The sequence below is a fragment of the Vespa velutina genome, chromosome 8 (genome assembly GCF_912470025.1).
Source record: "Vespa velutina chromosome 8, iVesVel2.1, whole genome shotgun sequence".
NCBI classification, from domain to species: Eukaryota; Metazoa; Arthropoda; class Insecta; order Hymenoptera; family Vespidae; genus Vespa; species Vespa velutina.
Genome location: NC_062195.1, coordinates 318,241 through 343,531, shown reverse-complemented (window position 1 = coordinate 343,531; position 25,291 = coordinate 318,241). Strand labels below are relative to the sequence as shown.

The 25,291-nt window shown below is 36.0% G+C and overlaps 1 protein-coding gene across 33 annotated transcripts in view; it reads left to right on the top strand.

Annotated features, from left to right (window-relative positions):
• The window catches only part of LOC124950936 (twitchin), a 64,563-nt gene that overhangs the window by 18,308 nt on the left and 20,964 nt on the right, over window positions 1-25,291 (top strand). For 18 of the 33 annotated variants that reach the window (XM_047498472.1, XM_047498461.1, XM_047498476.1 and 15 more), the window contains 43 exons: window positions 132-182; window positions 264-317; window positions 436-489; window positions 601-651; window positions 749-796; window positions 1,110-1,148; window positions 1,258-1,311; window positions 1,513-1,557; window positions 1,641-1,682; window positions 1,867-2,022; window positions 2,806-2,991; window positions 3,117-3,131; window positions 4,325-4,504; window positions 5,872-5,916; window positions 11,443-11,590; window positions 11,658-11,894; window positions 11,966-12,102; window positions 15,605-15,730; window positions 15,904-16,048; window positions 16,267-16,406; window positions 16,480-16,624; window positions 16,708-16,849; window positions 16,940-17,064; window positions 17,157-17,510; window positions 17,597-17,803; window positions 17,918-18,226; window positions 18,308-18,898; window positions 18,992-19,297; window positions 19,387-19,689; window positions 19,770-20,054; window positions 20,161-20,472; window positions 20,577-20,879; window positions 21,029-21,310; window positions 21,418-21,717; window positions 21,834-22,136; window positions 22,223-22,504; window positions 22,588-22,893; window positions 22,971-23,273; window positions 23,413-23,714; window positions 23,784-24,063; window positions 24,164-24,469; window positions 24,592-24,866; window positions 24,964-25,270. In XM_047498472.1, coding sequence (XP_047354428.1) covers window positions 132-182; window positions 264-317; window positions 436-489; window positions 601-651; window positions 749-796; window positions 1,110-1,148; window positions 1,258-1,311; window positions 1,513-1,557; window positions 1,641-1,682; window positions 1,867-2,022; window positions 2,806-2,991; window positions 3,117-3,131; window positions 4,325-4,504; window positions 5,872-5,916; window positions 11,443-11,590; window positions 11,658-11,894; window positions 11,966-12,102; window positions 15,605-15,730; window positions 15,904-16,048; window positions 16,267-16,406; window positions 16,480-16,624; window positions 16,708-16,849; window positions 16,940-17,064; window positions 17,157-17,510; window positions 17,597-17,803; window positions 17,918-18,226; window positions 18,308-18,898; window positions 18,992-19,297; window positions 19,387-19,689; window positions 19,770-20,054; window positions 20,161-20,472; window positions 20,577-20,879; window positions 21,029-21,310; window positions 21,418-21,717; window positions 21,834-22,136; window positions 22,223-22,504; window positions 22,588-22,893; window positions 22,971-23,273; window positions 23,413-23,714; window positions 23,784-24,063; window positions 24,164-24,469; window positions 24,592-24,866; window positions 24,964-25,270 — 8,581 coding nt within the window. Of the gene's footprint in view, window positions 1-131; window positions 183-263; window positions 318-435; window positions 490-600; window positions 652-748; window positions 797-1,109; window positions 1,149-1,257; window positions 1,312-1,512; window positions 1,558-1,640; window positions 1,683-1,866; window positions 2,023-2,805; window positions 2,992-3,116; window positions 3,132-4,324; window positions 4,505-5,871; window positions 5,917-7,965; window positions 8,005-8,854; window positions 8,894-11,442; window positions 11,591-11,657; window positions 11,895-11,965; window positions 12,103-15,604; window positions 15,731-15,903; window positions 16,049-16,266; window positions 16,407-16,479; window positions 16,625-16,707; window positions 16,850-16,939; window positions 17,065-17,156; window positions 17,511-17,596; window positions 17,804-17,917; window positions 18,227-18,307; window positions 18,899-18,991; window positions 19,298-19,386; window positions 19,690-19,769; window positions 20,055-20,160; window positions 20,473-20,576; window positions 20,880-21,028; window positions 21,311-21,417; window positions 21,718-21,833; window positions 22,137-22,222; window positions 22,505-22,587; window positions 22,894-22,970; window positions 23,274-23,412; window positions 23,715-23,783; window positions 24,064-24,163; window positions 24,470-24,591; window positions 24,867-24,963; window positions 25,271-25,291 lie in introns of all 33 variants that reach the window. The other 15 variants (XM_047498470.1, XM_047498485.1, XM_047498487.1 and 12 more) reach the window with 10 other exon arrangements.

The window sequence follows — 25,291 nt, the reverse complement described above, 5'->3', positions numbered from 1 at the left end:
ACAAATCTATCCAATACTCACACAGACAATACTTTTTAAAAACCTTCGTAAATTGTCATATACAAATCAGTTTTATTTTAATCTTCATAAGAAAATTTGTTACTTTTCTACTTAGAACTTTGTGGTTTCAGGACGAAGAAATTAAAACTAGTATAACTGCCATTGATAAGGAAAAACCTGAGGTACACATATACAATACATATACGATACATATACGCTACGTCGTATTTTTTGTTTTACTCAACATGTTTGTATTTTTCTAGACGAAACAAGACACAAAACAAAAAATTGACACACAAACACCAGCAGAACCCAAGGTACACACGTCACGATACACGAATTTTATTTTTATACTGATAAACAATTTTTCATGATAAAGCTTAAAAAAATATATATACTAACGTTTTTCATGCATACGCATTAAACGATTTTTAGGAGGAATCGAAAGTTAAAACAGAAAGTGTACCAAGTAAATCGTTGGATACTAAGGTACATTTTGACTATAAAACACTCAGGTTTTATTTCGATTGCCTTGAATTTATGATAAAAGGGAAAAAAAAAAAAACAAAAATCTAATGAAATTGTTGCATTCATTCGTAGGTTGAAACCAAAGCGAAAGCTAAGACATTAACCAAACCTGAGGAAGCGAAGGTACACACATTGAACGCATATAAAACTAAATAGTATATTAGATCTTGTAGTTGATTTTTCGTTAGATACATATGACATTTAAATGATGTTTTTTTAGAAAGAGGAAGCTAAATCCATTATTGAAAAACGCGACGCGAAACCTAAGGTATATAAACACTTACAATGTATTTGTTCATTTACACGCATCATACGCCTCATCACATAACAGAGCAGTACAGTTCGAAGTACATTAAACAAAAATGATATATCGTTCGTTTCATGCACTTATATCATAACGCATTTCATTCTTTTTCAGCGATGCCATCTTATCATCATTTCAATAATTTTTTATTTTAATTTCTTATCGTCATTTCAATAATTTGTAATTACATTATATTCTCATCCATAATATACTACTACGAAGTAGAAAATATTTACAAACTAAAAATCGTATATTAAAGTTAATGAATACTTTTTAGGAGGAACCAAAAGCCACATTAAAACCAGAAGAAACCAAGGTACACACAACAAACACTCAGTACATTAAATTACATAGAAAAATACTTTATACACAATGGATGAAATATTAAAAGTTCTCGATATTATTACAATGAAATTTCTTTTTAGAAGGAAGAACCCGTCGATAAACGTAAAACACTCGGCAAACCCGAGGAACCCAAGGTACATAAGTCGCTCACATTCAAGCATAAATAACGATCAGATAATGCATTTCATTACACGCTTATATAATCACAACAAAATAAAACACGTATCACGATATTTATCAGATATTATTTGCATACGTATTTTTAAATATGTAGTCTTTTTGTAATGATTTCATATTTATAAATTATTCATGAGATGTTCTGTCTGTGTTTACAGAAGGAGGAACAAGAGAGAAAACTCAGTCTCAAGCAAAGTATTAAAGTATGTATATCACGTATGCGATATATGTATGTAATATAAGGAAAGTTTGTACTATAATAAAAATTCTTTTTTACTTTTTATAGATCGAAGAAGAAAAGAAGTCTTTGAACAAAGTCGAACTCAAGGTGAGTGTTTGATTTTTTGATGAGTGAAAATCTTTATTATTATCAGTATACACAGAATTATTGAATAACAAACCTTAAAATACACATAACGTAACAATATTGGAATTTAATAATCAGTAGTCATAAAAACGTATAAAATATCGTAAACTATCATTCGCAATTATCACAAATATTTCAAATACAGCCAAAGGAAATCCAAGGCACTGAAGCGAAACCAAAACTACGTAGACCACCAAAACAAGAAGTTAAAACCGATAATTTTCAAATGATACAACTCAAACCAGTTGCAAGAGATGCGTCAAAGCCTCAGAAGGCTACAAATGGCACTATTGAGTTGAAGGTATCCTTGCACACAGGAATCTCAGCATCTCTCTCTCTCTCTCTCTCTCTCTCTCTCTCTCTTTCGTTTAAATCCTCTAGTGCTAAACAAATTGATCTGAATATTCTCTTCTTCTTTGTTCTTCCTCTCTTGTAATTAAAAATGTTATAACTTCAAAAAAATATTCTGTGACTCACAATATTGACTCACAGCATTCTTAGAATGGACTTGTACACCTTCAAACTTTATATACTTTACTCTATCTCTTTTCTATGTCTTTCTCTTTATGTCAGTTTTAATACTGATGCCTCTTATTCTCTATGGACTTTAACTTATCCTTTCTATGTTACATACCTTCAATGCATCTTACAAAAAGTCTACTAAACTCGATCTATATGTTTATAAAATATTTTTCTGCTTTGATATTTCTAATTTTCTACAGCTTGTTCTTGGAGGATGAACTTTCCTGTCAAATTCTAACGTATATGTTCTATCTGTAAATAACAATATGTGTATATCACAATTATGCAAGGTTTTCTTAAAATTTCGAACTTTCCAAACTTATAAAATTAATTAAGAAAGCATATCGAAAAGGTAAGATAAAACTGATTCTGTAATAATATATGTAAACTTACACTTCCTTTGGATGTAATTAATTCTACGTTTATAATCTACACATCGGACTGCTCTTTCTACTCTTCATCTCACACTTGTCATTGATAACACACTACCCGCATTATATTAATTTATCTTAACTCGTATAAAAATTAAGGATGATTTTGTTTTGGATTTTGCAACGTATAGAAAGTCGAAAAGACAGAGAAGCAAGAGGCAAAGAAAGGGAAAGTTACAAAAGGGAGGAAGGAAAGCAGCTATGAACTTCCAGAAATTCCTGATTACGAGAGGCCAGTCCTTGAGAAACCTCAAGAGTTCGATTTCGGTGAACGTGTAGCTCGCGATAAAACAAAATTGGATAGACCGGCGACACAGGTAAGAGAATGGTCGAACGACGTCAATTTTCATGAAAAATGCAATATTGTTAATTTTGTTGTCTTATTTTCTTTTTCTTTTTCTTTTTTTTTTTTATGTTTCTTTTTCATGACTCCGTGGGACAGAAATTCGACTCGAAGGTGAGTAATGGAATTGACTTTTCATTTCTTAGGGATACATGATAACCAGATAAGATCACGTTCATTCGAATAAGAGAACAAAAATAGGTATTTTCAAAGTAGAGACAATTTCAACACTTTCTTCAATTTTAGATAAAGAATGTCTAGACTTGTACAGTAAGTAGAATCATCCCACTAGATCGCGAAAGGCGTATAAATTCAATGATGATTAAAATTTTAAGAAGAAGATTTACAGCTTGGCAGATTTATGTAGGAATGTTCATTCCCGTAGGCGTATGTACGTCCTGCCTGAGAACGGTGAGAAAAAAAAAGCAATTGGTGAAATTGGATAGCAAAGGTCGTTTCCGTAATTAGCTCGGGCATCGCGATTCCATCGAATCAAATGAAATCGAATAAAAGCGTGTATCTCGTTCGCGATCGTTCGGTCGTACGGTCGACGTACGATATGTCAACGGTGACACAGAATCCTGGTTGGCGCAGGTTGCCAGAGAGCCTTCGTCATATTTTCCGATCTCGTAAATGTCCGAAGGGCGTAACGCGCGACGACGACACAAATACTCGGATGGCACCGAGTCGCCGTTACATCTACGTAATAATAATCACAATTAAAACGACTCGATTTTGCGCGAGGTAATGATCATCCAAGTCTTAAGAATCTCTCGTTTCGGTTTCCCTTGGCAACCAATGGATGTCTCTCATCCATGTGAAGAGAAATCCGAGGGAGAGGGCAAGAGATGTAATTCTTTTGGCAAATAACTCGTCGTATGTCACCACCCCTCGCGTAGATCTTCCTCGTTTTTATTCGTGAAAAGGAGGATGGAGAAAACATCGATCGCTATTTTCGGTTTTATTGCATTCGTATCTCGGTCGAGACACCTTTCTCAACTGAGGTTCCCCTATCGAATAAAGAGATCAGTCGTAATCTCCTTACGATCGAGATTGCATTAAATCGCTCACTTTACTGCTTCTCGGAAGATAGACTTTCGCTCCTAAAGAATTTTTCATTTGAGGAAAACGGTAACGTTTATCTATACTATCGGAAACATTTATCATTTTGTGCAAATTTGAAACTTCCTTTCTCTCTCTCTCTCTCTCTCTCTCTCCCCCCCCCTCTTGTCTCTATATTTATCGTAGCGTTTACTCGTGCACTTTCCCCATCGAAGCAAATGTGAAAACTTGATTCATCATTGCAGCCAAAGTTGCCAGAGATCAAAGCACCGGAGGCACCAAAGATCGAAGTTATTAAAGACGTAACACCGACAGGAAGTAGGAAGGGATCTTTGATACCAGGAAGTGGTTCGACCAGTCGACGTGGTTCTCTCATACCACCCGAAGAATTGGGTCGTAGACCTAGCCTGATCATCAGTGACGAGGTATGCTACGAAAGAAATCGTAATTTGATCCTCAAGGTATATCGACTGCTGTATAGAAAACAAAAAGGACCAACTTGAGAGGTGCAACAGTTGCTTTTCTTAGATTCGCATATCTGATACGCGCGACATATTTTTACTCGTCAAACGTTATAGGATCATTTATTAAAAATGCTATAATACTGTTGCACGTCTTTAGATTCGTACGACCGAATGATTTACTTCAAAACGATTAGCATCAAACGACAGCACCAAAAGCTGTTAACGGATCTTTGTTTCATCAAGAACTTCGATAATTAGGATCATTTTGTCAAAATGCCAGATAAACTTACTTGGTATTTAGTAATGACTAGAACGATTCTAAAAATATCTCCGTTCACGAGCGTGCTTATTCTGGATAGAATTATTCACATTACTCATTAATGTTTTTAGTACCGAAAATATGTTCCGAACTATAATTAGTCAGGAAATAATCCTTTCTCGAGCTTAAACGTTTTGAAATAGATCGGTCTGTCATCCAAACGATATTCTTTCAAGTTCGTTGCGCCGTCAAAGTTATTCATTCGATATTTTTAAATATAAAGTTTCCTTTGAAAAAGAATCGAACGATCGATACAGGACGAAAGATAGTTGGAATGAAAAAGCGTAAAAAAAAAAAAAAACTTGCGAGAATGTCGGTTGTACGTCCTAAAAAAAAATGTTAGAAAAATGCTGATATAAGATGCTAGGTGAACGAGTAGGTAGATGACTAGCTACAGCTGGTTAGCTCTAGATTTTTTTGAGTTTTTTTTCCTGAGTTCCGTAGAAATATTCGTTATATTTAGCGATCCTACCCATGATGATATTAGCAATAGATATCCATAGACGTAAAGTCCCAACGAGTTTCTGTGAAAGTGTCTTTAGAAGGTCAGCAGGAGTGTGCGTTATTTTTAGTGTCAGCAAAGCGTGAAATTTAGATTAGCTACCTGTTCGTGAAAAGTCCATGTACCCAGCTTCTGATGCACCAACCTTCGCTCCTCTTCCAACGCCTGTCCTTGATTTGCTAAACACACAAAGCAACCAACTATATTACTATTCCAAGATAAGAATGAAGCAAATTGAAGATTTCAGTAAGGAGTAAGAGAAAATAAAATCGACGATATCGTACCAACGTTGGAAAACTATCCGAGGAGTACGTTCTTGTAAACGGCCCGATTTCCGAAGATGGCTCATCTCGAGGATCATTCTATATTTCATTTTATATTTCATTATCGATTAAAATATATAAACGAGAAAATGATACATGTACACATAGCTATGCTCACACACACGACACTACAGGCACATTTAGCTGACAAGAACACAGTAGTAAACAACAATTTGGTCCATAGGAGAATAGGAAGCTGCGGCCCGGCGAGGTAGTGGACGAGCGCAAGGTGAGAAAAGTCTCTAAAAGTGAAGGAGCGAATGCCTCGTCTGCAACCTTACTCAACTACCAATGCATTTCTTCTACTTTTATTCCACTTTTGACTCACATATTCTCTTACACAATTTCATCGGAATGACGGACGAAAAAAATTATGCGTTTAATCGATCAGGCTCGTCAAATTATCGACAATGTCTATGAATCTTTTACGAATTTTTCTTTATTACATTTGTAATATTGCATCGATCGGTATCACCTAATGGCGTACTTCTTTTTTTTCGTCCGCATGTGCCTGCTCATTACTACTATTTATTGTTTAATATTTATTCGCTATGAACGTATTTCACACTATATTATTCGCAAGCATGCGTACGTCGACGTAAGAAAGCTGGGAGATTTGAATAGCCATTTGATTTGTAACGTCGAATATTATGATTACGTCGATGGAATGCAAGCATGCAGTTGTAGAGTAAGGATTCCTCTTATAATACCTGTCGTCGGGAAGAAGCATTTGATTCTTTTCTTTTTTTCTTTTTCTTTCTTTCTTTTTTTTTCTTTTCTTTTTTTTTTTTCCTTTTTTTCTTTTTCCTTTTTTTACATAGATCCGACGATCCATGAGACGGAATCTTTACTCTCGAATAACTTTATTTCGATATGTTGTCGTAATGATTATAAGCTAAACTATTGACCAACGTATAAAATGCACCTGCACCTGGCACGGATCTGCTGCCTGAACCGAGTCTGTGTGCACTACAAACTCGATAATAATGACACTTACTATTAAAAAAATTAATATAATAATAACAATCGACGAGAAAAAGAGAATTGAAAAGGACGAGGCGTGTCCGGTAAATTCGCTGACAACGACTATCGATCATTCTTTTGCAAGGTTTCGAATTTCTTTTGGCTAAAGAACCTATGCTAACACTTTAACTCGTAGATCAAATGTCTTGGCAAGCATTGTCTGCAAAAAGACACTCATTGGCGTTAACGAATGTTTAGGACGTACAAGAAGCAGCGACGGTATGTGAATCATGTCATCTTGTAAATATCTTGTAGTAAGAATGCGTTCACGCGAGAGAAACACTTGTTATATTTTGCTCGCTGCAAAGACTTGTCGCTATTAATTCCGAGCTGATCAGGAGGAAGGACGAATGATGATTTCTCTGAGGTATCATCGTCTATTATGTGTGCAAGACTTGGATATTAATCTCTCTCTCTCTCGCGCGCGCGCGCGCGCGCGCACATATTTCCTCTTTTACAAACATTATATATCAGATTTATTCGAGATCAATTTTTCAGGTTCTAGCCAGACACGCCTCGTGCTTGCACGAGCCCTCCCCTCGAACGTAAAAGATTCAATTATTTTCATTTCTTAACGAATGAAATTATATTAGAGCGAAATGCGTTCGAGGAAGAAGGTATCCGAAATCGTGACGGATCGTCCGATGATCGCCTATAGAGAAATTACTATGTGAATGCGAATATATATCACTGATTTTTAACCGCACTTATTTCGGAATAGCGTACGTTTGATAGTGTCGCCCAATGGCGACTCTATGGTAAGACCGAGCCTCGAAAGCAATAATGACCTTGTGTTTGTCTAAAACAAATCTATATCCTTCGTCCTTTCGTCTATGTCCGTTCCTCGAGAGGTATCATTTGATTCATGGTTCCTTTTTTTCTCTTTTCTTTTATTGTGCCGTCTTTTTCCGTTTCTTCTCTTCTATCTATTTTCTTGTTTGTTCGTATTTATACGTACGCAAACACTATACTTTCTATCGATTTCTTCGATCTTTTCTCTCATCGGTTATCGAATATTATTATCGATTTCCAATGACTCACGATAAATTCTCGACGATAATTTCAACATAGACATTCACGTAAAAACGCTCGATGTACTTTACGCATCGCCTACGTAGTAGAATATTTTTATAAAGACATGATCGGAGAAGGATCTTAGTCGATAACATTCGGAAGAAAGGAGAAAGAAAGTTTTTTTTCTAACGCGACAAATTTTTCGCCAAAAGCTCATGTCCGCATCTATGATTTTTTACAGTTGGGAAAGTTACGACCCGGGGAGGTGTTGGACGCTAAGGTGAGATTTGTGTTCGCTATAACACAAAGCTTACCTACCAAGTACCATCACCTGCAACATTTTACAATTTTATCGTTTTACAGCTGCACTGTTTCTTATTCCTATTGTTTCTCACCCTGCCCAATTCTCTTTGAGCCCTGCCCTATACTTTATGTATTTTATTTCTTATTCTTCGCAATCTTCATCCCTTCGATTGAATTTTTATCGATAAATCATGGATCACTCCGTCCGGCGATCAAATTATTTTACATATCTTTCATCGTTTAACGATACCGATCATATTTATGAAATCCATTGATCAAAGAAATTAGAATGTCGTCTTCCTTAAAGAGTCGTTGATTGATCGCCACGCGAACGTGATTCCGTTTCTTAAATGTACATGCTCAGCTTAACGACAAATCACTCAAAGTACTCAAACAAAATAATGAAGTTTCAAGTAACAATGACAACTAAAAACAAGCCCAATGGCACAAGCCCTTGCCGCCCCAAGCCCTCGCCCCTTGCAAGAAGTAACGACACGTTATCACGAGACGACAATAATGATAATAATAATAATTTTGTAACCTTTTTTAGCTAAATTTTTTGGGGCTGATATACTATCGTTGCCGCTGCTACCGCATTCTTACGCTATCATCCGCAACCCCCGACAGATACAATTTTTAGGATATCGACGATATTATGATATTTCATCATATTGCTGTCTTCTTTTTTTTCTTTCTACTATTGTTTGGACAGGCTACGATACGTGACGATCGACTATGGCCCACCGACCAGATTACAAGCCCGCCTCATTGATCTTTCTTACTATCTCTATCTCTACATTTTTTTATTTTTCATGCACCACGAACAGAATAAGTACGGGCGCCGAGGCGAACTGCAGAACAAAGAGGTTAGCACCAAATTCGTCGTGAATATGTCGCGCACGTTATCTCGAATAGAGTTTTCCTTTTATTTCCCTTTTCTCTTTTTTTTCTTTTCTTTTTTTTCCTTTTTTTATCTCTTCCATTGATGGGTGTTACAAGTTAGAAAATCATTTATGTGCCTGTTTATAAAAATATTTATATATATATATATATATATTTTTTTTTTATATATATATTATAATCTTTAGAAAGAGCGACATAAAATGGTCTTTGTTGGACTTCGTTCTTTGTCGAGATCGAACGAAATGAAAAAATAATCGCGAAGGTTCCAACGCAATGCAACCAACGCGAATGCACGTTCGTCCGACTAAATACGGAGTCTTACTACTGCGCTAAACAGATCGTTCTGCCCGCTGTACAGATACTGCTTAATTCGAGCGAATACGTCTATGTATTTAATTCCTTGAGAAAATTGGATAACAGTAATGGTGGTAAGCTAGCTTTTTTTAGTACCTTGTTTGACTTTGTTTTTCTTTGTATCACGTTGAAAGCGTGTATACATACATACATACATACATATATATATATATATATATATATATGTGTGTGTGTGTGTGTATATATATACATTTGCATTTACATTCCAAAGTGTTTCCGATTTTCGTAAAATCCGATGTCGAATGATGTACCACCATTAGTGATTCAAGTAGCAATAAAATCGTGTCACTTTATTGTACATAGAAATTTGCTGCTTGATTTAGTATGAATATATGTGTAAAATAAAAACAATTTTTCGTGTATATTCGTTAAGTACAGGTGTAAGAATAATTTTCGTGCTCACACTACGTGTTCATCGTTTACTTGTTGGCATTAGATCTAGTTGAAAGCCTTCTGATCATCGATATACATAATATTTGCCACGGACAAGGCGTTTACGATCAGCAATATCGATCGGCGATATAGTTCTTTACCAATATTTCTTCTCGACAATAAAATTAATATGTTTTCGTCTTGGCCGTGGTTTGTAAATATGATTTATCTTATCTCTTTGTAAATAATCTTAATTGTACGATTTATTGGTAGATGACTTTAGAACTACAAATTGTTTGTCATCCTCATTGGAACCTGAGAAAACCATTTGGTATACTAAAAGATACTCCCAACGTAGAAAGTGGTAAAATAACATCGTATCTTAAAGTTTAGCCCGTTTCTCGAATTTATCTTTCCTCATTTTTTTCTCATCTCTGTCATCTCCTTTATCTAACAATCAACGACGAAATATTATGAATTATTTGGACGTTCATAAATTATTTGACGATCTATCGACGATATACTTTTAACCAATTAATTCAATTTTTTAACCATTTCCCATGGAAACAGAACTCACTCAAATATAAAACAAATCCTTTTAGCTTTTAGATAATATCAGCGATTTAATAAATGAACATAAAGCGAGCGCGTTGACAGCAGCTTGTTTTTCTTTGCATATATCATTATCAATGAATGAATTTATTGTCAGTCTATCAAATCTAATTACCTAAAATAAATTATGGCGTATTGACTGAGTGATCTTTTGGATTATTTTTTCCTTCATCGCTTACAGTGGAATTTAGGATCTTCAGAATCAAACTGTCCTTTGCTTATTTCTTTCTCTTTTGCTCTTCCTTTCTCTCTCTCTCTCTCTCTCTCTCTCTCTCTCTCTCTGTCTCTATTTCTGTCTTTCTCTCTGTCTCTATTACTGTCTCTTTCTCTCTCTCTCTCTCTCTCTCTCTCTCTCTGTCTCTATCAGTACGCCAAATCATCGAGAAAATCACATGTATATTCTATCATGTTTCACGAATAATTTCATATGATATATTCCTCTAATATAACTTTTATCACTCATATATCATGCGTGTTTAGGAGACATCATGATCTCCGGAAACATAAATATGTAAGCATATAGAAATCATATCATTACATACTCCAAGTGTGTCCAATCACCTGTGTCGATTAATATGTTCCAAATATATTCATCTGTCGGCTTCATGAATTCAAGAATTTTTACGAGTTTCTTGAAGATATTGTTGCTGTAAAATAAATGTAGTAGGATCATTCGATGAGTCATTAAATTTTAATAATCGACTTTAATCGTCGATCCGTTTAATGAAATCAATCGATCGATCATACTTTTTGCATTCGCCACAATTCACTTCCCTTTGTGTATTATTCCTATTGTGCTAATAGAGGCATCCTGGTAGAGGATGAGTATACTAGTGTCACTAACGGATTGTACTCACTTATGTGACTAACGTGTAGACATTAAAAGCTTATTTAACAATGTGACTTATTGCCGTGACTAAATTGTATCTAATTGTATATAATGTCAAAGAATTATGATGCGAATTCGTATGGTTATCTGTCATTTTAATCTATCATTAATCATTTTATTCGTAATATTTGACAAGTCTTAACAGATTACTGTACGAAATCGCGCACTTTATGCCTACGATAAAGCTTGGTAGAACTATTACTATTGGCTAATATTCTCGCGATAAATTAAATCACCGATATAATCAATGAATGATGAATCCAGAGGCGTCGTCCAAGCACGGACGTAAGGAGACCCAGCGTGGCGGACCTCGAGAATAAAATCAATCAACCTAGCACACCTCTTCGAGATGTTGGACCACCAGGACCACCGCAAATCGTTGATGTCCAAGAATCATACTCCGCCGTCGAAGGTAATGTCTTTTTTTATTATTAACGTCAATAAAAAAGGAACGTTCTTACTCTCTTATATCATAATAGATTCGACGGCGTATCTCACCGTTGCGGTGGAGGGTACGCCTGCGCCAACCTTCAAGTTTTACAAGGGCATCACCGAGATCATCGAAGGTGGCCGTTTCAAGTTCCTCACGGATACGGAAACCAATACGATTACCCTCTGTATGAGGAAAACAAAGCCCAACGATGAAGGCACTTACAAGATAGTCGTTAGCAATATCCACGGAGAGGATTCTGCCGAGATGCAGCTTTACGTATCTGGTAAGTATTATTTAAATGGATATAAAATTGTCTATATTACCTATGTGTATTATACGATAAATTTTCTTCAGACGCCAGTGGCATGGATTTCCGTGCAATGTTGAAAAAGAGAAAATATCAGAAGTGGGCGAGAGAGGAGGCGGAACAGGAGAAGGTAGATTTGAAGGAAGTGGAGAAACCTATGCCGGCTTTGAAGAAAGTAGAGAAGGTAATAATTCTTATTTTTCATTGTACATTACATTCTAATTCTATGGTATCTTGGTATATAATTATACTATGCAATTCTTCTATACGAGTATAGAAATCTGTCAGACACGTGCACCATTTCATCGTAATTAGCTAAAAAAAAAAAAGAAAAAAAAAAAAAAAAAAAAAAACATTGCATCTTGCCGATGTGAAATTGTACAATAACACGTCACTAACACAGCTCGGTGCACGAAACGAATATTGAATGAATTATGCATCGTTGTTGTCAACACATCGTTCCAAGCTGCCGATTCGTTTCTTTCGGAGCAAGCATTGGTTGACGGCAATGAAGGCAAGTACGAAGGGTAGCTTGGATCTAATCATCTTGACAATTTTTGCAGATTTTCAAAGAAGGGTGTACTTTCACCAAACGTGACGTTTCAAAACTATCTCATGATATTTAGTCAGTTGTTTCTTCTTTCTCTTTTTCTTCTTTTCTTATCTACATTCGACACCTCTCTTAGTCGCTGCATGGCAGCGAGGTGCATGGTAGCGAGCTACATGGAAGCGGCTGGTACCAAGACGGGTTGGAAATAGTGATCTTGATGGAGGGTCAGGAAATCTATCGAATTCCTCTTGACAAGAAGGAAGAACCTAATTGGAGCTGGCTCAAGGTTTTCGAGCAACCCTATGTAGTAATTCCTGCAAAATGACGACGTTACCTATTGAAAACGCGCCGAATATACGTGTCTACCGAGTTTTGTACGGGCACCGTCTTGTTCTACACTTCTGTACTTTTGTCATTTTATTTGTAAGAGTCACTACGAAGCCGACATATTACTTTGCACGACGTTTTTCATCATATCGATTATAATCAAGACGTTCGCATTATTCATTTTTCATTATATTAACATTTTTTTGGTAGTTGCTAGAACCATTTTGTTTGGAATATTTCGGTAATATTCAACAGTAATTAGATATAACCGACATTAGATAACGAACGATTGTTTATCTTTGTCCTTCTTTTTTCTTTTTTTTTTTTTTTCTTCTTTCTTTTTTTTTCTGTAATAATCTACACACGATTATTTTTATCTTATCCCTGACCCTATGCACTCACTATATTAATTTAGAGTTAATGCTGGGCTTCGTGTATTTTTACATTGACACGTTGCACTTTCATCCGTAACCACGAAATCAAATCAATTGTCACATCTCATGTTTCATGCGATCATCATAAAAATTGAATTTATCACTTTTAATTATAAATCGTGAAAGATAAACACATTACTTATTCCATAACTCTGTTCACTATAAAATTTATTTCCTTTGTGTTACTTCGACTAACGCCTTGAAACGTTATATACGTATAATAATAATAATAGTTTAATGTAATTAATATCAATTAAGAATTGAATGCATCGCGTAAAAAAGGAGCAAGCATTACCTCTAAATTTGTAATCATGTCGTTAAAAAACATGAAGGATCTCTCGAAACCGATATTTTCGAAGCCCTCGCGTAATATGTCATTATTATGTTTCTCTGCGAATACATTTTCATTAGCTTGCTTCGGAGCAAGATCTAGATTGAAAATAGATGAAGAAAATCGGTTATTCGAGTTCCTTGAAAATTGGAATTTGATTGGTAAGAGTGGAATTAACGGTCATGTGTGTGTGCCTCGCATGCAGGACGTCTTCGACATTCATCGCAGGCCAAGTTTGCAGGAGCTAATCGTCGACTGGCCGATACTAGTGGCAAGAGTCAAGGAAAAGGTTCGCGATAAATCTTAAGGCAATATTCCTCGCATTCCTTGATTCCAGTTGAACAGCCTCGAAATGAAGCCTCTGCCAATGCCCCTCCAGGCTTTTTATTATTTTCATTACTCGTGTATTCTGGTGAATTATCGATTCATTTCTAAATGAAATTAGTCACTCAGTCATTGTGCCATTCGGTTACGTCAAGATCACTGTAATTCACCCGAATATATTATTGTATTTATGGAATTTTGACAAACGTCCTTAAGCAAAGTCGAAAGTGTCTTTGAAATCTCCTGCTATGAGCTTTCGTCATTGATTATATTCGATTTGCCTTATTGATTATCATTCGATACATGAGTTGTGCGATTATTTTTAATAATCAATATTGCTTTGGCCAACGCTTATACTCTTAACGAAATGCTAGCTTCTTTAGAAAACCGTACGTGTATAACAATATGGTTGAGCAGTATTACATTGATAGTGTTGTATCAGTTTAATCATTGACTCATATTAATTAATTATCGTTTTGTAGAGTTATCTATATTGTGACACTAACTAAGATAAGTTCATATTATAAAGCGTACGAACCGAATTAAAGTAAGTCGCGCAACGATTGATATTTCAATTAGCGTTGCTATCGTTCATTCAAACCGATAGTATTTTCTCACGATGAAGATTATCTTATATTTGTTTAAGACGCTCGAAGGGTTCACGAGAGTTAACTGCAGTTGGATTTTATTATTTTTAGAATAGTGGATCGCGTAGGCCCTCTCTGGCAGAATTAATACCCGACTGGCCGACGCTGCATCACTTCACCAAGATGGAGGTTGGATCTACTCCTCGATGGCGTGATATATCTTTATGATTTCACGTGATACATATATATATATATATATATATATATATATATATATATATATAATGCCTGTTTATCTGTCGCATCACTCAAGAGCCTTGGAAAGTTCTATTCTATTCTTACTCTCGCTAAAGGCTCACCACTAAGGGCATTTCTTCTCAACTTTACGTTTCTTTCTCTTTCGGAAACTTTCATCGTTACTATCAGTTACCATCATCATGGAATGTCCTGTCTTCACGTTTACTTCCATTAATTATTTCACAATCTATCAAATTAAGCAGAAACATCTTTCTATGATCATAGATTTCTTTCTCACATTTCTTTATAAAATTTCTCAATTCTCACCGCAAACTATGACTATATCTTACTTGCGTTTAGGTATAGCGATTCCAAAAATATTCAAAATTAAATATTTACCAAAGAGAACGAATTATATTCGATAACGTAGAATTTTACAAGATGATTGGAATCTCTATACCAAGTATACTTCCTCGATGTTGTCTTTTGCGTTTAAACAATATCTTCTTCTTCGTGCCTATACTCTTCCGCACGTATGACATATCTCGATAAGATGTGACGGCACGATTTCTTCACAAGATACTGATCTTCTGATAAATCTGTAACAACATTTTCAGTTGCGTTTCTTTAACGAGCATGATGTTGCAGGCTTAAAAATATTACTACGTCGTTCTGCGAAATCGGTGATCCAATATTTTTTCTTCTTTTTCTTTCTCATCGTTTTATTTTTCTGCAGCTTTGGAAAAAATTACGAGGACAGCGTTGTTAATATTTTTTCGTCGCCCTTCATATTTATACTCGCTCGAAAGAGGCGACGAATTTTTTTACTTTTTCTAATGTTAATAATAATATGTCGAGCCTTATCTCGAACTGATCTATCTACTGTTGTTTCGTAGAAACCGGAGAGCTTCTTAAAGCCATTGGTGGATCAATATGCCAAAGAAGGAAAAGACAAAAAGGTCGTCTTCGAAGCTAACTTTTCTAAACCAAACTGTAAACCAAACTGGTTCTTCCGAAAAGACGTAAGTATATCATGAAATAAAAGATTATATTGTATTTAATCATTTATCATCGATGTCTCCCCCCATCCCCACCCCTCCCTTCCCGATAAACATCTTTTTAATCTAATTATATTTTTTAACGATATACTCGTATTATTGGAATACAATAAATATATTCGTTATAATTCCAACAGAAACTATTTCCTTCGGCGAAATACAAATTCAAGAACGAAGAGGATTCTTATCAGCTTATCATTTTAGGACCTAAAGTTGAAGATACAGGAAAATATACTATTGAGATCAGTGGCGTTACTAGTACCGGTTTTCTCAATGTCGAGGGTATAGTATCAACTATTACATTTACTCGCGCTAGTTCATTTTCTATTATATACCATAAAATTTGTTTAATTATTTACCTTGCAAGCTATCTATAATTTTCTAAAGTGAAAACAGTGAGTCTACAAACTCTTTGGTACTCCCTACTTTATATACGTCACAAAACGTTATATATTATGCATCAAATTATTGACACTTTAACACATTCGTTCTTCTTTCAGAACCCGATCCGACATATTCATTCACGAAACCGCTTGCAAAGAAAACAAGTGGATATACGAAGCACGAATGTTACATGGAGTGTACAGTTAGCTCTAATCTTGCTCAAGTTTCGTGGTATAAAGGAAAAACGAAACTCGAGGTAATATTCGCTCTTCGATTTAAAGTTTAAACGATTTAATAATACTATATTGAATACTTTTCCCTTCGATTAGGATGGCGATGTATATAGTATTTCCAAAGATATGTCCGGTGTTTGCCGATTGACTATTAAAAGTGCTACTATAGAAGACAGCGGCGAATACATTTGTAAAATTAATAAACAAACGGAAAAAACGGAAACAGTGCTTACCGTCGTTGGTAATTTCCCTTAATATTTTTTATTATCCGTTATATTTCGCCAAAGAATATATTAAAAAATATACACTCACTTTCAATTTCAGAGTATCCTTATAAATTCGTTAAGGTCCTAAAGAGTCAACAACTGATAGAGAAGGAGACTTTGACTTTACTTTGCGAACTCGATGACGAAGCTGGCGAAGTTAAATGGTTCAAAGGCGATCAAGAGATAGTACCCGATAAGAGGTAATAAGAAGGATAATATTTATATGTATTACGAATGGTATTTTTACGAGTACCGTTTATGAAAATTAAATATCTATTCTTGTCTCGTAGAATACAAATCAAGGCCGATGGTAGAAAGAGAAAACTTGTCATTAAGGATTGCAAGGTAACCGATGCTGGAAATTATTCTTGCATGAGCAACGCTGATAAGACCGAAGCCGAGATCGTTATAAATTGTAAGCTATTTTTTTCACATTTAATTCTCGAAATATATTTATAAAATTGACTGAACGGAAAAAAGAAATATTTTCTAAATGAACATTTTCAGATGCCAATCGATTTAACAAAAAATTGAAGGATACCGTTGCGATCGAAAGGGAAAAGCTCGTTCTTGACGTAGAGTTACAAGATCAAACTGCACCGGCAGTTTTCCTTTTCAATGGAAAACCGATCGAGCCAGATGAAAGGATTGAAGTTAAAAATCTTGGTGGTGGTAAACATCAATTGGTATTCAATAGGGTCGAAATGTCAGACGACGGTGAAATTACATGCGAGAGTGGACAACTCACGAGCAGCTGCAAGTTGACTGTTAAGAAGGGTGAGAGCAAACCCATCGTCGATATACCAGACATAGTCGAAGGACCATGTAGTGCACCTATTGTATTTGTCGTGCCTTTCAAGAGTAAGTGCATTTCGTTATAATTTAGAATGCATTTCTCTTCTCTCGCGTTATATTATATCGTTTACATTTTTTCATCAATTCAACAGTCGAAGGCACCAAACAAAGCCAGATAGAAGCGAAGCTTCTAAAAGATGGCAAACCGTTGCCTCTCAAAGATGTTGAAGTCGTTGTAGGCGAAGATAAAGTCACTTACAAAATCAAAAAACCACAGCGTGATTTATCTGGAATTTATCAAGTCAAAATCGGTAATAATCAGGGCGAAGAAGTTAAGGATATCAATATTAACATGCAAGGTAATGCTCGTATCTATCAAGTTTGTTTCTTTTTTTTTTTTTTTTTTTTTTTTTTTTTTTTTTTTAATATTATTTCATCACTTTCACAGTTTACATAAATATTTTATTCCACAGACGTTCCATCGGCCCCGCAAGATGTGAATGTTACCGATGTCTTCGCCAATTCCTGTGTAGTTTCCTTTAAACCATCCAAAGATGACGGTGGCTCTCCAATTATGAAATACATTGTCGAACGCCTCGATCTTAGTTTGAAATCCCAATGGGATAGCGTTGGAGAAGTTATGCCAGGAGAAAAATGCGTTTATAAGGTCGAAGATCTTGTAGCAAAGAAGGAATACAAGTTCCGTATACGAGCCGTGAACAAGCTTGGCTCTAGCGAACCTGCTATGTTTGCGAAACCAATTTTAGCGAAAGATCCTTGGGGTATGGAAACTTACGTAATCCATTATTTTATTTAATCTTTATCATAGTAGTTTATTCATTACACAATTATCTTTCCTTTAGATGAACCTGGTAAGCCTACAAACGTGGATGTAACTGACTGGGACAAAGATCATGCCGATTTGACGTGGACTAAGCCAGAAAACGATGGTGGTGCACCTATTACTGGTTACATAATCGAATATAAGGAGAAATTTGGAAAGGAATGGGTAAAGGGTAAAGAAATCGAAGGAGATGTCACAGAAGCTACTATCGACGGTCTTACAGAAGGAAAACAGTATGAATTTAGAATTCGTGCGGTCAACAAAGCTGGACCTGGAGAACCATCGGACGCCACGAAACCTATAATAGCAAAATCTCGATTCGTAAAACCTTATATCGTCGGAGATGGATTAACAAATATGATCGTCAAGAAAGGACAAGTTATAAAATACGATATCAAGTATGCCGGTGAACCCGAACCGGAGGTACACTGGTATCTCGGCGAAAAGGAAATTGTTCAAGATGCTGCCGAAAGGATCACGATCGATAAATATGAAAGAAATACCGTACTTACTGTAAGAAAAACTACTAGACCGGATTCTGGAAAATACAAATTAGTCCTCAGCAATAGCTCCGGTACATGCGAGAGTATTGCCGATGTTGTTGTTCTTGGTAAGTTCAGATTATCCGCGACAGCACGTTAACCTTACGTTCTTTCGATTTCATTATATGACAGGTCTAACGCGATGAAATATCTTTACACAGATAAACCAGCAATGCCAAAGGGACCATTAAAAGTCGAAGAAGTCCGTGCGGATCACGTCAAAGTTAAATGGGAAAAGCCTCCCGACGATGGTGGTACCGAAATTACTGGATATGTTTTGGAGAAAATGGATATGGATACCGGACGTTGGATACCGGCCGGTGAAGTTGGACCGAACGAAGATACTTTTACATTCTCAGGTCTGACCCCCAAAAAGAAATACAAATTCCGTGTTAAGGCTGTTAACAAAGAAGGTGAATCTGAACCTTTGGAAGTTGACGAGGCAATAATTGCCAAAAATCCATACGGTGAGAGAACTTTATATTTTTTAAGAAGAATCTACTTATACCTTCTATCTCTTTATATGTTGTTTTATATGATGTTTTTCGATTTTCAGATGAGCCTGGAAAACCTGGAAAGCCAGATATTTTCGATTACGACAATGTCAGTGTCTCTTTAAAATGGGAAAAACCCTCGAGCGATGGTGGTCGACCAATCACTCATTATACCGTCGAAATGAAAGATAAATTCGCGGTAGATTGGGTAGAAGTAATGAAGACTTCCGATGCCACTCCGGAGGCTAAAGTAGAGGGCCTGAAAGAGAAAATGGTTTATCAATTCCGTGTACGTGCACACAACAAAGCTGGACCATCAGAACCAAGCGAGCCGACTGATAATCATCTTTGCAAGCATAAAAATCGTAAGGACTTAATATTTTTATATTTTTAAAATTCATAATAATTAAACAGAACATATATGAAATATAATGTTATCTTTTAGTGAAACCAAGAATCGACCGTAGCAACTTCAAATCTGTTATCATAAAAGCTGGACGTACTCATAAATGGTCGGTAGATGTGACAGGTGAACCACCTCCAGAAACTAAATGGATCTGGAGGGACAATATCCCCTTAACAAATACCGAGCGTATTAAAATCGACAATGTAGACTACCATACGGACTTTACCATCGTTAATGCAATGCGGAAAGATACTGGAAAGTATACCTTAATCGCTGAAAATTCAAACGGCAAAGATGAAGAAACTGTAGAACTTACTGTTCTTGGTAAGTCACTGTTACTGGAGACAGTATGATAATGCCATTTTCGTAATTTTTTCTAAACTGATGTATTAATAATTGATTATATTTCTCTCCGTCCGTCTCTCATCAGGAAAACCAAGTCCACCGAAAGGACCACTCGAAGTAACAGACGTAACGAACACAAGTGCCAAAGTCAAGTGGGAAAAACCAGAAGATGACGGTGGTGTTCCGATCAAAGAATATGAAATTGAAAAAATGGATACTAAAACTGGCAAATGGGTCAGAGTTGGTAAAATACCTGGTAATTCTCCCAATATGGAATTCGATATTACCGGTCTAAATCCAGGAAGTGAATATAAGTTCCGTGTAACTGCCGTTAACGATGAAGGTGATTCTGAACCTCTCGAGAGCGAACGTGGCGTCGTCGCTAAAAATCCTTATGGTACATATTTTATGCAGTGCAATGCTATTTTCTGTCTATGCAAAACAATTAAAAAAAATGAACTTTCTTAAAAAATCAACTGCTTGATTTTAATTCATTTATAGATGAACCTTTGAAGCCAGGAACTCCAGAAATAACGGATTATGATAATGAATCCATTAGTTTGAAGTGGACGCCGCCTGAGTTCGACGGAGGAGCACCCATAGAAAAGTACATAATCGAGAAGAAAGATCGTTATAAGCCTGATTGGGAAAAAGCAATCGAAGTACCTGGAAATCAGCTTGAAGCTAAAGTACCCGATCTCAAGGAACGTGGTGAATATCAATTTCGAATTATTGCTGTAAACAAAGCTGGACCTTCACTACCGTCGGACGCTTCCAAGATGCAAATTTGCAAACATAAAGCATGTACGTATGAATATAATATTACGATATAACATGTTTATTATAAATTTATGATCAAGTTAAATGTAAAATTTTCATCTAAATAATATGGAAATTTTTTTCTTTTTTTCTTTTTTTCTTTTTTTCTTTTTTTTTTTTTTTTTTTTTTTTTGTGAAACCGAGAATCGACAGAACTAATCTAAAACCGATCATCGTACGCGCCGGAAAGCCCATTAAATATGATGTAGACGTACGTGGTGAACCACCTCCAGAAATTACTTGGCATCATGCAAATGTTGAAGTTAAGACTGGTGAAAATATCGAAATTGTTAATGTCGATTATAACACGAAATTGAGTATTACCGACAGCGTACGTAAAAATACTGGTGTATGGAAGATACGTGCTGTCAATGCTCATGGCGAAGACGAAGCAGAAGTTGAAGTCACCGTTCTTTGTAAGCCTCTAAACATTTGGTCGATTAATATTATTCTCTCGGTATTTGATTTAACGACATGGTGAAGTGATTATTAGAAGTTTTAGAATATCATATAATTATTACAGCTTCTCCTGGTAAACCAAAAGGACCGATCAAAGTGTCGGACGTAACGAAGAGCGGCTGTAAAATAAAATGGGAGAAGCCTGAAGATGATGGTGGTAAACCTATTACTGGTTATCAGGTTGAAAAATTAGATAAATCGACGGGCAGATGGGTACCAGTTGGTCGAACCACGGACACAGAAATGGATATCAAAGGTCTTCAGGAAGGTCATGAATATGAATTCAGAGTAAAAGCACTGAACGAAGAAGGTGAATCAGAACCACTGGTGACAGATGGATCCATACTTGCCAAGAATCCATACGGTAAAATTTTAAATGCTTAAACTTTTAAATGTGCAATGTGTAATTATGTTTATAAGAAAATTACATTGTCGGAAAATTATAATTAATTCGATTTTTACTACACGTACAAATTGTAGACATAGCAAGTAAACCTGGAACACCAGAGTTCGAAGATTGGGACGTAGATCGTGTTGATCTTAAATGGGAGCCACCTAAAAATAATGGCGGAGCTGCGATTACCGGATATATTATCGAAAAGAGAGAGAAACCATCGACCCACTGGGAGGAATGCCTCACAACGGATTCGCCACAACCAAAGGGTCGCGTCACAGGTCTCAAAAAAGGTGCAACATATCAATTCCGAGTACGTGCCGTAAACAAGGCTGGACCTTCGGAACCTAGTGAACCAACAAAACCGCACATTGCAAAGGCACGATTCTGTATGTCTATTTTTATTTATCGCATTCAAAGATCATTTTTATATTTAATCAAATTTTATGTAACATTGTTTTTTAATTACTATCAGTGAAACCGCATATCAATCGAGATAAATTGCAAACCATCAAAGTGAGAGTCGGACAGCACGTGAAATTAGAAGTTGATATAGAGGGTGAACCGCCGCCAACTGTTACTTGGAGCTTTGCTGGTGAAACTCTACAAACCGGAGCAAATGTCAAGATCGATAATGAGGATTATCTTACTAAGATACAATTAATCAATCCAAGCCGTAAACTTACTGGAAAATATACAATTAAAGCGGTTAATGATTCTGGACAAGATGAGGCTGATGTAGAAATTAACATCTTAGGTAAATGAAGAGCATTATAACATGTGTTATAATAGTATGTAAATTTTTATACTTTATTATCTTTTTTTTTTATAAACATATAGACAAACCTGGAAAACCTGAGGGACCTTTAGAAGTAACCGATGTGCACAAGGAAGGATGCAAATTGAAGTGGAATAAGCCAAGGGATGACGGTGGACTACCCCTTACAGGATATATTCTTGAAAAAATGGACATTACGACTGGTCGTTGGGTACCAGCTGGCATGGTAGATCCAGAAAAAACTGAACATGCCATTACTGGATTGGAGCCTGGTAAAAAGTATGAATTCCGTGTGAAGGCTTTGAATGAAGAAGGCGAATCCGAACCTCTACAGACAGACACTGCCATCCTTGCTAAAAATCCTTATGGTATATGCAGTTCTACAAGAAGCCAAAACCTTCGGATAATAATAAATTGTATTGACACGTTTGTTTCAATTTTTCAGATCCACCAGCAGCACCTGGTCTACCAGAAATTATTGATTGGTCTGAAAATATGGTAAAACTTAAGTGGGAGCCACCAATAAGAGACGGTGGTGCACCTATTACTGGCTACATTATCGAAATGAAAGATAAGTTTGGTACAAGTTTCGTAAAAGCTGCAGAAATATCAGGACCAACTTGTACCGGTACTGTACCAAGATTAGAAGAAGGCAATCAATACCAATTCCGTGTACGAGCCGTAAATAAAGCTGGGCCTGGCGACCCAAGTGAAGAAACTAATCCTCATACTGCCAAAGCTCGTTGGTGTAAGTGTTGTTTAATTCAATATTTCAATTGATATTGAACATAATGATGATGATAATAACAACAAATAATGATTAATTAATAACTCTCTATGTTTATTATATATGTGTAATTTAATGTAAATGAATGTTAAATTTCTAGTGAAACCCTACATCGATCGTACCAATCTTCAACCCATAACGATAAAAGTGGGACTTACAATGACCTTAGATGTGAATATAATTGGAGAACCACCACCGACGGTAACGTGGTCATTCAAAGAAGCAGAATTAGTGTCGAATGATATTATCCGTATCGACAACATTGACTATAACACAAAACTCATCATTCTAAAAGCCAAACGTGAACAAACCGGAAAGTATGTGATCCGAGCGAAAAATGAAGTTGGAGAAGATGTAGCCGAAGTTGATATTACTGTTCTTGGCAAGCCAAGCAAGCCCAAGGTAAAAAATGAGAAAATAAATATGCAAGATTATGATTTATTAACAAATGTATTTTTATTTTTCTAACAGGGTCCTTTGGAAGTATTCGACGTTAATAAACATGGATGCAAATTAAAGTGGGAGAAACCCGAAGACGATGGCGGATCGCCAGTAGAATATTATGAAATTGAAAAACTTGACCCACTAACTGGCCAATGGATATCCTGTGGAAGGTCTACCGAACCGGAAGCTACAGTCACAGGTTTGCAAGAAGGCAAACCTTATAAATTCCGTGTAAAGGCTGTTAACAGAGAAGGCGAATCAGACGAATTGGAAGCCGACAAATCTATTATTGCTAAAAATCCATTCGGTAATATACTACTTAAATATATATATATATATATAAATTAGAAATATTGCGATGTTTTTTTCATAGATGGACAATATATCATAATAAACAAAAATTCTAGATGAACCTGGTAAACCTGGACGTCCTGAATTACGAAATTGGGACAAAGATTTCGTTGATCTTGAATGGACACCGCCAAAAGATGATGGTGGTGCTCCTATTGAAAAATATATTATTCAGATGCGTGATAAAGAAGGTAGGCAATGGGTGGATGCTGCGAAAGTTGTTGGTGATCGCACCATGGCCAAAGTTACCGAAGGTATTCAAGAAGGTCACGAATACGAGTTCAGAGTGGTAGCGGTTAATAGAGCGGGTCCAAGTGAACCTAGTGACGTTTCAAAGAGCGTCATTGCAAAACCCCGTTTCTGTAAGTAAATTTAATCATTTATTTTGTCGTCTATTAAAGTTGAAACTTGTATTTTTCAAATATTGCGTGGAGAAATATTAATCATGTAACATAATTCGTTGCATTTTCTTGTTTTCGTACAGTGGCACCTCATATCGATCGCAAAAATCTGCACAAGAAAGTTATGCGAGTTGGACAAATGCTACGTATTGAAGCGGATATTATAGGTGAACCACCTCCAATTGTAACTTGGAAACTCAAAGACGCAGTGCTAAAGAGCATGGATCGTATGAAGATTGAAAATGAGGATTATCACACGACATTTATAATGAGCAAATTACAAAGAACCGATGCAGGAACTTATACTGTTATTGCCAAGAACGATAGTGGAACCGATCAAGTTGATGTTGAAATTCAGGTTTGTGAACTTTATCGTGTAAACTTTTTTATAATCATTCCACTATTCCTTTTCTTATTGATATTATAATCGTTATTTACCGTTTAAATATGTTCAGGTCATAAGTAAACCTGCCAAACCAAAAGGTCCACTTGAGGTATCTAATGTGACAGCGCAAAGTTGCAAGCTCAAATGGGACAAACCTGAGGATGATGGTGGTGATCCAGTGGATCACTATGTCATTGAAAGAATGGATGTTGATTCTGGTCGTTGGGTACCTTGCGGAACTAGTAAGGTACCTGAAGCTGACATCAGTGGTCTTAACGAAGGAAAAGATTACTTGTTTAGAGTGAAGGCTGTTAATTCTGAAGGAGAATCTGAACCATTAGAAACGGCGGTACCAATTACGGCCAAAAATCCTTATTGTAAATATCATTATGAATTAG